The 13,072-nt window shown below is 35.0% G+C and overlaps 1 protein-coding gene across 1 annotated transcript in view; it reads left to right on the plus strand.

The window, feature by feature from the left end:
* CCDC91 (coiled-coil domain containing 91) overlaps positions 1-13,072 on the plus strand; it is a 164,766-nt gene that overhangs the window by 99,436 nt on the left and 52,258 nt on the right. The window contains exon 9 of the mRNA XM_082751909.1: positions 90-197. Coding sequence (XP_082608035.1) covers positions 90-197 — 108 coding nt within the window. The remainder of the gene's footprint in view (positions 1-89; positions 198-13,072) is intronic.

Below are 13,072 nucleotides of genomic sequence, written 5' to 3' on the forward strand. Positions count from 1 at the left end.
TTAGTTGATTTGCAGTTACCAATAAATATCCCTGTTATACCTTTGTTGAATATTCTCTGCTGCTTTTTTTTTTTTTTTTTTCTTCCCAGGCACTGCTACAGTCTACAGTTCAACAGCAAGAAGCAGCTATTGAAAAGCAGTATATACTGGCAATCGAAAAACAGTCCCACAAATGTGAAGAACTTCTTAATGCTCAGGTATGGGTGTGGGCATGCAGAAGCCTTCATGATTATCTTTTAGCTTCAGCTCTTCTCTGTTTGAAAAAATATGTTTTTTGGATATCATCAGTGAAAATAATCACTCTTTCATTTTGTGTCCTCAGCGTAACAGTAAACAGAGTTACTTAAAAATGCAAAGTAAATAATGACTCTCCATCTGTCGGTATCAAAAGTATCTCATGGCATTTAAATCCACTTAGAACAAATTCAAGAGTATAGCACTGAGAAGTAGTCTCAGTGCAACTTAGTATTTAATCCTTTAAGAACAGTCATTTTCTGTAGTCTTGGAGACAAGCATACAACTACTTTTAATTCACATAGTTAAATACAGGATTTGATTGCATGGTATTTTCACAAATATTTGTAGGTTTGTTTTTTTTTTTTTTTTTCCTGCCGTTACAGTAAGCACAAATATCTGTTGTCCAAACCTCTCTTTATTTCATAGAAATCTTACATAAACATTAAAAATTAAATATGAGGAATTACATAATCATAAATATATAAAGACTTACTTAAATATATAAATATCTATATGTAAATGTAACATGACTTGATTAAAGGTACACTGCATAGCAAGTGTGTCTTTAATGTGCAGAATCACATCAATTACTGATGAGCTTCTGAACATCGTAAATCTGGCTTGTTATTGAAAATGTTATGGCTTGTCCCCTTGAATCCAAACAATAACAAACATTAGTCTATATTAAAAACAAACAAACAAACAAACAAAAAAAACTATTTTGCTAATACCATCCTATATTGTTTACATTACAATTAACAGTTAACTTTTTAAGTAGTTAGCAACAATTCTATCAAAAATACAAACCATAATGGTTTATTAATATAAACTTCTTGGGGTAAAGTAGACCTAAATTCATCAAAAGGCCATTTGAAGTATTCCACCATTTTCAACATTATTTTATGGCAATTTATATGTTCTGACTATATCAATTAACGCTTACTGCAAACATATATTAAATGTGTAAGCATCTGTATAAACAGGGTAAAGGAAAGAGACATAACAGTGGAGAAATTGATTCCATCTTGACTAAGGTGTATATTGTACAGAACTACAGTTACTTATCATATGCTTGCCATATAATTCTGTATAGTAAAAGAAGTAAAAATGAATTCTAATAAAATGCTTTGTCTTTTCTGAATTGAAAATATCTTGCATGACTTAGTATAATTTTCTGAATGTTAAAAAGGAGTGTATCTCATGAAATCTGGAAGAATTATATGAAGATTATTGGGGGGTGTACTTACAGATTGAGCAGCAGTATTGCTCCCATGATATGTTACATTTGCATATCAAGCCAAATGGTGGGGACAGAAATTTGAAAACATGTTCAAGAAGTTCAAATTTATCTGGAGATCTATGTAAGATAGCTTTTTGTTGGTGGTGCTTTTGTTTGTTTTCTTAAGTAGAACCTGACAACATAAGGATCATAGAGTTACATAACACAGTGCCCATTTCAAATCATCCCTCCATTTAATGCAACTTAAAACCACTTTTGGATCCCGGAAAATTTGCCATCTTTAGATATAAGACTGAAATTTTGAAGACTAGTCAAACAGGCAAAGGTTGTGAGTTCTGTGTGGTAGAACTACCAGGTTTAATAAAATAGAATTTATTCTTGCAAGCTTTGTTCACTCATAAATCTGTTGGAAGACGTCTGAGAAATGTGTACCATACTTTTATTTTTTTATATATCTGTTCCTAAATATATGCTTCTGTGTTTGTTTCAATATTTGGTTTTGTTCAATTTATTTTGTTCTGTGCTAACAACATTGCTGAAATTATAAGTTGATTAAAATGATGTGTTATGGCATTGTGCATGTATAGTCACCTTTACAAGTAGAGTTATGAGTATCTATTACTTGAAAGAATTATTTTTTTTTTCATGGTAGTAAACATATAGTGCAAGTATGTTCTATACACACACATAGCTTCGGTTTCTGTTTTCCTTCTAAAATTCTTGTTTTACAAGTAGTTTTTTGTTTTCAAATTTTCACCCCACTTAGAACTTTGTCAATGCACTCAATTTTTGTCCTCATTTCCTCCAAATTTTCTGCTTTTTTATTTCCAGTTCCACAAAATAAAGGTAACTTATTGACTCCTTCCTTATGCTTTCTCCTAATTGTATTCACCCCCTTAACTCTCCTACTCTTCCCTCCCAAAAATATCCCTTTGAGAAGAAAAAAAGGCTGTTTTTCTCTGCTTGACTTTAACTTGAGATAAGAATTTATTGTAGTTGCAGATTTTGAAGCTGTCTATTATCAGTGTGATGTGCCTGTGATGGAGATGCATGTTAAAAATCTGTCCGGAGAGGTACCATACTGCTAATACAGTCCATGTGAAAAGTTGTATCTTTAAGGCTAGGGAAGGTGTGAAAGGCCTAGTTCTATCTTAGTTTCCTGCTAGACAAATTTCTGTAATTTGTCTTTGATAATGACATGCAACGTTTTGCAGCATACTGGCTAGCTATATGTAGCATCATCATCACATTATCCAGAAAAGGAACCATCAGCACAAATTGTCCTTGATTCTGTATCTTGTTTCAGGTCTGTCAGACTGCACTTTTCTCCTAGTTCTGTTTCTAGAGGTCTTCATTTTAAAATTGCAAAAACTTTGCAATTGCAAAAAAAAAGTAAAATAGTTAGCCATTTTCTATTGTGGCCCTTCTGATAGGTACCTTTCCCACAGAACCTAAAGTCAGAAAGTTCTGGTCTGTTTGCTTGAAGTTCCTGCATGTGCATTATATAATACTTTTTCTTCTGTTAAGTGGAAGAAGCTTCAGAATTTTAAGGCTTTCAAAACCTGGGATTATTTTGCACTGTTAAAAGATCTGCTGGCGTTGTTTTGATGAATGTCCTCTGAATACTGAACTGCCTCTCAGTGAAGCATTCCTCTGTATTGATTGTTGTGACTATCTATTGCCTTTGAGACAACTACTTGAGTTATGAACTGGTGATATCAGTTACTATCCAGTTATTGTCCACAGATGCTGGGTAATTCTACATCTACCCTTTTCTTAGAATATTAAAGACAAGTGACTGATATTAATGGACAATCTCACACGTTCCCTAGGTATAGAGGTTATGGGTCCCCTTTTAAGTGCTATTCTGAAATGTGTTGAAAGAACCAGCTCCCTCAAACTCATTGATGACCACTGTAATGGATGCTTCCTGGGGAACAGGCTAGTGTTGCTGGTGATTTTTTGTTCATTTGTTTCTTTGTTTTTTCAATGGAATATTTTCTCAGATCTACATTTCAAAAAGCAAACCAGGCATTCTTGTGGCATATTCAGGGGCACCAGGTTTGTGATGTCCTTTGTCAGTGAATAGGAAAATAAGAACTTCTTTACTTCTTTATTCCAAGATGCAGTTGGGTTAGATAGTATTTAGGAAAGCAATGCACGTCAGTTGTACATGTCTACCATTTGAGGATAACAGAGGAAATGACACTGGCAAACAAGTCAGTTTTTCATAAGTGGGGGAGATTATAAATTTTATCTTTACCTTTTTCTGATGCACACATTTGAAAATGAAAATGCAAATGAATTTGAAAATGAAAAATGCATCCTGAAAATGAACACCAACTTTGATGTTGTGTTTGAAGTCATGTGTTATATGAAGATACGTACTGAAAAACTTGTTCCTGTAAAACTTTGTAAACAAAATAGGCTGCTTTTGGACAAACAGCAGAAGTCACTGACAACAGAATCATCCAAAAAGTTCTGTGTGGGGAATGGAGAGTTTCATTGGTTCTGATTTCACTGGATTCTGAGTTCACTGTTGATATCTCAGAAAAATAACTGATTAAGATAATTATTTTGATCTCACTTTGAAAAAAATGAAATAAAACCAAACCAAAACAACAGCAAAACCTTTCAAATAGAATTTTCAGTAATCAGAAAAAAATAAGATTTCTATAAAAGTAAGTTAATAAAAGTGGTTCAGTATAGGTCAGCACTAGAATAGAGATGCCACATAGGGTAGAACAGTAATATGATCTCATAAAGTCTCACTCATTCCTATTTCTAAGTTATGATTTAACGATATTCCTCTTTTTCTCTATATCTTCCTGAGGAAGCAGTATAAATTAGATATACAACTGGATTATGAAGTGCTTTCATGTTTGGATATTGTTAAAGTGGATATATTTTACTGTGGTCCTTAATTATGTTAATTGGGATATTTTCCATTTTGATTCATGTAGAAGAAGAAGAAATACAAGGAATGTAAGGCTTTAATTTTGTACCTCAGTTACATGTATATTCCTTTTCTGTACGGGGCAACTTTTCTCCTACACTGTTAAAGATCCTGCAGTTTTCCTTTATGTAGAGTATATAAAGCTGATTTTTTTTTTTCCATACTAGCCAAAGGAACTACTAGTGTAATTACTGAGACAGAGCAGTACAATAAGGCAGTAATTTTCAAATTTACTTCACACCTGATTTTGAAAGGCATATATGCAAATTGGTATTCAGAGAATTTTGAATGTTTTAATTTTAAAGGGGCCAGCAGTCATTTTTTGCAGTGAGAACAGTAGGTACTAATGCAGAAAACATGCAGACTGAAAAAAATTAAGTGTGTAGTAGGCAACATCTAACTGGTTCATAAATTCCAATTATGATAGGTTTAGAAATTCTTGAGTGTGTTTTTCACATCCCCATCACTGGGGATCGTTTCTTACAGTTCTCAGAAAGTTTATGATTTGCTAGTGTTGGAACAATCTGGCAAAGTCATTTCCATTCAGTCATCCAATCAGTCATTTCCATTATGTTTTCATCTAATTCACTTTACTTGTAACGTCTCATCCTTAAACACAGATCATCTAGGTGTATCTTTTTAGGTCTGTTTTCCCCTCACCAAGAGGGAATTTAGACTTTCTCACAACTTTGTTTGCTGGTAATTCTTGACTATGTAAACAACAAGATATACTTGTTAGAATCCTATTGTCAACTTGAGGTATTTAATCCTCCTGGAGTATTATAATACCTTCATGGTTTATGCTTATATTAAAAAAAAAAAAAAAAAGTGGCAAGAGTGAAAAGATCAAGAAGTCAAGAATTTACTATTTTTGTGCTTATGTAGAGAGAATTAGTTGAAAAGATTAGTAATCTGCTATTCACCATGATGGGAAGAATTATTTTTTTTAATTTCTGAAAAAGTCTACTTTATCCTCTTTCTATACTTTATTTTTGTAAGGCTATTGCTTAGTGTCTACCTCTGCAAGGAAAAATTATTGCTAAGATGCAAAAAGGTATATTTACTTTTTTTCAAAAATTAAAATCTTTACTAGTTCTAAACTAACTTGCTTTGAATCTACCCACTGTCACAAGTTAGTTAAAAGATGATTTTTCAGTCCCTTTGTACTGTTAATTCATCCAAGATACTGTTAGTCTCATCCAAAAATCTTATATGGATATTATATTCACTAATCCAAGTTTTCAAAGCTTCCTTGGATTCATCAAATTTCAGTTGAAAGCAGCTTTTTAGGGTGATTTTTACTGTCTGCCGTGTGCTTATATGACAATTTTCCTTAAAATCTCCTCTGCTTTTAATGAATTTATCATCTACTTTTGTCAATACTAAAAAAATAGGTATTATAGCATGATTTTTCTCCTCAGTCAGCTGTACTTTAATTTTTTTCCCTCCCTTGCTGTCTTCCATTACTGAACATTTTGCTATTTATAGTGTTTGTATTTTAGGAGTCCATGTCCTCCTTTTTTTTTCCTGGTAGATGAAGCAATTCTGCAATAACGTGTACAGGCTGTGAAATGAATTGGATCACAAAACCAGAAGGGCTAGTAAACACTTATCTTTCATATTTTTACAGAAGTCTCTTATTTTTGTATTTCTAGGACTCCAAGGTTTCGGGGCTAAATAGTCTATTACTGTGCATGCTTTTTGAGAAAAGTATTTTCAGTATTAGATGAGTCTGGATGGCTTCTTTATTTATAAACAGTAAAACAGAGATGCTGCAAAAGGTTTTGACCTTGACAGTGTTGTCTTGCAGTAATTTCAGCCTCTGACGTGTTGTTATTCAGCAATGTGCAGAAAAATCTTAATGGAACCCTAAGTAGGAATATTAAGCTTGGTTATTTTATTACCACTGTTATAATTTTTCTTTATAATGTCAGTTTTAACTTTTAGTAATGTTTTGCTGGTTCCTGAGCTTCCTCTTAGAAAAGTTTTGCTGCTTTGTTAGCCAGTTGGACCTCAAACTGGCAAAAAGATACAGTTCAACCATCCTGTAATAAGTTATAATTTGAGGAAGTGGAAATAAGTAACAGATGTTGGAATTTTTCAAACAGACTTTCCACCTTGTGCTGCCAAACACTTAGATGCCACAGATAGTGAGGACAGTGTAAGAAACCAGTTATGATTACCAGATCTTGTCATTTGATTTGGGTTAAGCTTAGCAGCAGTGAAGAAAAGGTACAATATAAAAGAATATGCTGGTAAACATGGCTACTCATTCTAAAAGAACAGAAAGCTATTATTCCTGTTTTGATATGGTTGCCTTTTTCTTCAGGATAGTATTTTGAATAGGGGGAAGCAATGAGGGTAGCAAAAATATAATTTTGATAACATTATAAAATCATGATGCTACAGCTCTGTATTTTTATGTCATCTCCCTCAAGTAGAGATAAAGGCATTTTCCTACAACCTGTGTTATTTTTTTCCTACTGTTAGATTCCTCCATGACACTGAAATAATTTTGTGGGTTATGATGGTTTCTTGTTAAAATGGATTAACAAATTTAAATTGCTGAATTCTTAAAAAGCCCAGTCCAGTGGTTTATTATTCCCAAGGATGAATAAAGTATCAGAATGTTTGCTGTTTCCGTAGATTTTTCCCAGATTTTGAGGAACAGGAATTGTTTTATGTCCATATGTAATGAAGGTAGAAAAAAATAATAACTGTATTGGAGAAAGAGATTAAGTCTTAATATACTTTTTTTTTTTTTTTTTCCCTGTTTAACTACTGACTAGAATGCAGTTTCATTAGATTAAAATTTTTGGTAGATTTTTTTTTTTTTTTAAGAAGAAAAATCAGTCATTCACTGTAGTGTGAATTAGTAATACGTAATTTAATATCTTAATATACTGTTTTTCAAAGCGGTGTTATTACAGGAACATTCCAAGTGTCATATCATTACTATGTGATTTTTTTCATCAGATCAAAGATTTGTGAATCATAGAAGGTATAAAATATTGTTTTCTTCAGTGATACTGCAAACAACATAAATTTATTTATTCTCTTTTTATTCTCTTATAATTCTATTTAGCATTTGAGTATTCACATGAACTTAGGTTCATACCTAGGTATAAACTATGGGCCTCTTTAATATCTTTAATATTAATATCTTTAATATCTTTAATATCTTTAATATTGAACTTAGGTCCTCTTTAATATCTTCATCGATGATCTGGACGAGGGCATTGAGTGCACCCTCAGTAAGTTTGCAGATGACACCAAGCTAGGTGCGTGTGTCAATCTGCTCGAGGGTAGGAAAGCTCTGCAGGAGGATCTGGATAGGCTGCACCGATGGGCTGAGGTCAACTGCATGAAGTTCAACAAGGCCAAGTGCTGGGTCCTGCACCTGGGGTGTAATAACCCCATGCAGAACTACAGGCTGGGAGATGAGTGGTTGGAGAGCTGCCAGGCAGAGAAGGACCTGGGTGTATTGGTTGATAGTCGGCTGAATATGAGCCAGCAGTGTGCTCAGGTGGCCAAGAAGGCCAACAGCATCCTGGCTTGTATCAGAAACAGTGTGACCAGCAGGGCTAGGGAAGTGATCGTCCCCCTGTACTCGGCTCTGGTGAGGCCGCACCTCGAGTACTGTGTCCAGTTTTGGGCCCCTCGCTACAAGAAGGACATCGAGGTGCTTGAGCGGGTGCAGAGAAGGGCGACGAAGCTGGTGAGGGGCCTGGAGAACAAGTCCTACGAGGAGCGGCTGAGGGAGCTGGGCTTGTTCAGCCTGGAGAAAAGGAGGCTCAGGGGCGACCTTATTGCTCTCTACAGATACCTTAAAGGAGGCTGTAGTGAGGTGGGGATTGGTCTGTTCTCCCATGTGCCTGGTGACAGGATGAGGGGGAATGGGCTTAAGTTGCACCAGGGGAGTTTTAGGTTAGATGTTAGGAAGAACTTCTTTACCGAAAGGGTTGTTAGGCATTGGAACAGGCTGCCCAGGGAGGTGGTGGAGTCACCATCCCTGGAAGTCTTCAAAAGACGCTTAGATGTAGAGCTTAGGGATATGGTTTAGTGGGGACTGTTAGTGTTAGGTCAGAGGTTGGACTCGATGATCTTGAGGTCTCTTCCAACCTAGAAATTCTGTGATTCTGTGATTAGGTTGTTCAATGATTTGTTTGCAGTTTTGTTTTTGAATGGTTCCTTTCCAGAACTGGGAAAGTCATTGTACACAGATCACCAAGTTCAGTATGGATAAATTCAATTTGTTAGCCGCTATTCATAGTTTATGTAAAAGTAGTCAGTTGAATAATCAATCTGCAGGAACATAAATTGGATGCCTACTAGTTAAAGAATTGTATCCTCATTGGATGAATTCCTGTGCTTATTTCCTCTTCGATGAAAGTGTACAGAACCCAGAAAGTAACTATCCATATTTTTAGAAAGCATTTCAGTTATTACAAGGCACCCTATTTTCTGCTTTTTCTATAATGTTGCAGTTTAGGTTTAATGGGACTATGCAAGAATTATAACTGTACCAAAGTAGAATTATTTATTAATAGCATTAATGCAGAATTTTAAGTGTAAAACAACTAAAATCCTTCATTATTTCACTCATTCCACATATTTATCATAATATTTACTATGTATATATTATATACCATATCACATACCTTCATTAGATGTGTACCTGAAAGGAGAACTCCATGATTCCTGAGAAATAAATTTAGTATATAAAAATAACAAAAAACCCTGACTACTTGCTGTTGTGATTAAATCTGTTTACAACGTCCACTGTGACTCACATTCCAGGAAAAAAATAAATAAATAAATAAATTGATTTCTTTTTTACAGGAATCAAGAAAAACCACAGGATCTCTGTATATTTGAATCTACATCAAACAGTTTTCATTTGGAAGTATTGCCCAGAGAACTTATTTCAGGGAGGAAAAAACTATTTTTGAATGCTTTTTGTCTTAAGTTGATTTTCAAAGACTTTTCCTGACCTCTCCCTACTTTCTAGAGAGTAGGGTAGAAATGGTAGTATTTCTCTCCACTTTGGAATATCACTTTTCTAAAAAGATTTTTTTCTTTTATTGGAAAACACTATTATATGTTGGGCCATGACATCCCACTAAAATTCTAGTCTTAAGAATTTTTGCTTGTCAGAATTTTGCACTCCACACCCTGTAGCTCCCAGCTAAGGAATAAAAGCATGCAAATGATAGCTTTGTCAGAAAGGGAACTAGATAAGGTGACTGGGCTTTTCAGGTAAAGTGGTGCATTGATCAGCTACACTATATGAGGTACCTAGGCTAAAGGTTTTTAGAGCTGGCTCAGTGTCTCTGCATAATGTACTGTATAGCTTACATGCACCATGTGAACATGCAACCTAGCAAATTTAACAGTCTGAAAACTTTTGTATTCCATTAAAGGGGAGTTTTCATTGAGATTTCTTTTGGCCTCAGTAATTCATCCACTATACTCTGAGTTCAGGACACACACACATCCTTCTTCTTCCTTCCTTTCTTCTCTATATAATATGTAGCCATTACTTTTCTTCAATTTCTATTTCTATTCATTGTTATTTCCTGTTAGCTAAAAATACAAGTGTGTGTACAAGTTCTCAACTGTGTATGTGCTGAAATGAAACTCACAGTTTGTGTTTTTTTTACCTTCAACTCCCTTTAATAATTTCATTTGAAAGAAGATTGAGTTAGGAAGCATTGACTGTATAAAATGCTCAGTATGGCCTTTTACTACCAGAGTCCAAAGTCATTCTGAACATATCTAGAAAATTAATGTAATTAATGCTTCTATATAATAACTTCTGCTTGGAAAATATATGGATTATTTTAAAATCTTAGGTAGGAAGCTAGTTGTCCAAATTTAGTGACAAGTTCTAGAGAGTTACTTACAGTAGCTTTTTCATAGCTCAGACATATTTAAAATTCCAGCTTGGAATTCTATTCATACATGCATTAATCATTTGCCTTGTATTAGTGCTTTTTTCAAAGTCTGAAAAAGTAGTGTCGTGATATAGAGATAATTAAAATTTCCTTGATCACTGTCAGAAAAAGGAATGCATAGAAACATTTTTTAACTATAACTTCACACACTTTCTGCATGAGGGTTATGCACAATATAAGGAATTGTTTAGATTATTGAAAAAATACCTACGTACCCAAGTGTGCTTCAGTAAAAAGGATTTTAGGGTGGTGCAGTCTTTTATATATAATGGGTTAATAATATCACTGAGGTCACTTTACCTCATTTTAATAGGCACAGCTTTCAAGGAGATTCCATGGCTCTGTGTAAGGGTTAATACTACCGTGGGGCACAGCATTGGAAAAAAGTTCTTGATAAGTAATTAAATCAGTTAGTAAATGCAAAATGGCAACTTTCATTTTGTTGTGCCTATGCTAACTATGCTATACAGATTTTCTGGATTCAAGTCCTGTTTCAGGGAAAAGAGGTTCAAACTATTTTATTCTACATTGTCTATTTCCAGGTACCTAATTCTTTTCATATAATTTATGTAATGTAATAGCTGAAAGTATGTTTCTCTCTGAAAAATAAAACTGGTAGGCCTCAATACAAATTTTGAGGCCAAGTAACCGGTTCTTCAAGAGATTTCTTCAGCTCTAGTACAACAGAATTTGCTTTACTGGGTTGTATGGACAGCTGTTGCAACATTCATAATGATACATGAACTTCTGGAAGTTAAGATATGAAGGTAACCATTTATGGAGGGATTATTCCAAATGAATAAACATTTACCTTATAATAGGAAAGGACATGCCAAGCTAGTCACAACAGGCTTGCAATCCTGATCAAATTGTAATCTATATTTCCATGATATTTGAGGAAGCTAAGTAATGTAAAGGAAGTTGCACTGAAATATTCCAGAAGTCATTATCTTATAGCATTATAAATGTATTTGTAATACTTACCTGTAACATCTTGAAACATGAACGAGTCAGCAATCTGAGCCAGCAGTGTACCCAGGCAGCCAAGAAGGCCAACAGCATCCTGGCTTGTATGTGGAATAGTGTAACCAGCAGGATCAGGGAGGTGATCGTCCTCCTGTACTCAGCTCTGGTGAGGCCACACCTCGAGTACTGTGTTCAGTTTTGGGCCCCTCACTACAAGAAGGACATCGAAGCCATGGAATATGTCCAGAGAAGGGCTACGAAGCTGGTGAAGGGCCTGGAACACAAGTCCTGTGAAGAACTGGGATTGTTTAGTCTGGAGAAGAGGAGGCTCAGGGGAGTCCTCATTGCTCTCTATGGGTACCTCAAAGGAAGGTGTGGGGAGCTGGGTGTCAGCCTCTTCTCACAGATAATTAGCAACAGGACAAGAGGGAATGACCTCAAGTTGCACTAGGGGAGTTTTAGGTTGGAATTTAGAAGACATTTCTTTCAGGGGGATGGTTGGACCAGATGATTGTGGAGGTCTTTTCCAACATTAATGATTCTATGATTCTGTGAAAAAACACGTCTGTTTTTATATGCAATTACCATTCTTAAAAAACTTCTGTGAATTCCATAAAACTAAAAATGCAATGCATGTAGATTTTCTAATCTACTAAGGAAATAGGAAATCTAAACTAAAAGTGATTATACTGTAAATGGCAGTTACAGCAGCTTTGCTATTTATTTTATCCTTACTCATTAGGCAACCTTTTTTTTTTGTAGATGTTGGTGAGGAAAAGTGGTATATTGTATTTCCCTTTCTACTTCCAAAAGAAGCATAATTATTTATATTATACTGCTGTCTACCTCTCCTTTTGCTTGATACACTGTCTCTCCATAGAACTGATTGAATTTGACGGATGCATCCATGTGTTGTTCAACTCCTCCTTGCTATAGCAGCTGCCTGGTGTAACAATTTGATGTTTTGTACAGATAATCTTTGGATATAGTTGTATATCCAAATATACATCTGTATTTAGGTTTGTGGCCTATACATCTGTATTTAGGATTGTGGCCTACCGTAGGGTTATGAAAAGTAAACTTATGTGTAGTTAGGTTAGAGTCACACAGAAGACTGTAATAGTGAAGGTCTCTACTCCATCTGCAGGGAGAATAGACATTAGTTGACTCCACTGTCAGTGTAGACATCAGAGAATCACAGAATTGTCTAGGTTGGAAGAGACCTCCAAGATCACCTAGTCCGACCTCTGACCTAACACTAACCAGTCCTCCACTAAACCATATCACTAAGCTCTACATCTAAACTTCTTTTAAAGACTGCAGGGATGGTGACTCAACCACATCCCTGGACAGCCTATTCCAATGCCTAACAACCCTTTCAGTAAAGAACTTCTTCCTAATATCCAACCTAAAATGTTGTATATAGTATCAGTGCAAATCTCTGCAGTGTCTCAGAACTTCCAGGATAGGCTTGTATGTTTTCTTATACATATGTAAATAAAATTTCTAAAATTGCACTGGTTTAAAGGCTGAAAATTGTGATCCCATGGAGAACGCTGTAAAATACATAAGGAAGCTGGTCCATTATGGCAAATTGAAATACACAGTCATCATATGTAACCTCAAGCTCTGATGGTCAATTAAGTTGAAATTAAACACTAGCATGTGTTACATTAGTAATTCTAATCTTGCTGAAAGCGTTGACTGCTGTTCTCT

This window comes from Aythya marila, assembly GCF_965140915.1.
Source record: "Aythya marila genome assembly, chromosome: 1".
In the NCBI taxonomy this organism is placed as follows: domain Eukaryota; kingdom Metazoa; phylum Chordata; class Aves; order Anseriformes; family Anatidae; genus Aythya; species Aythya marila.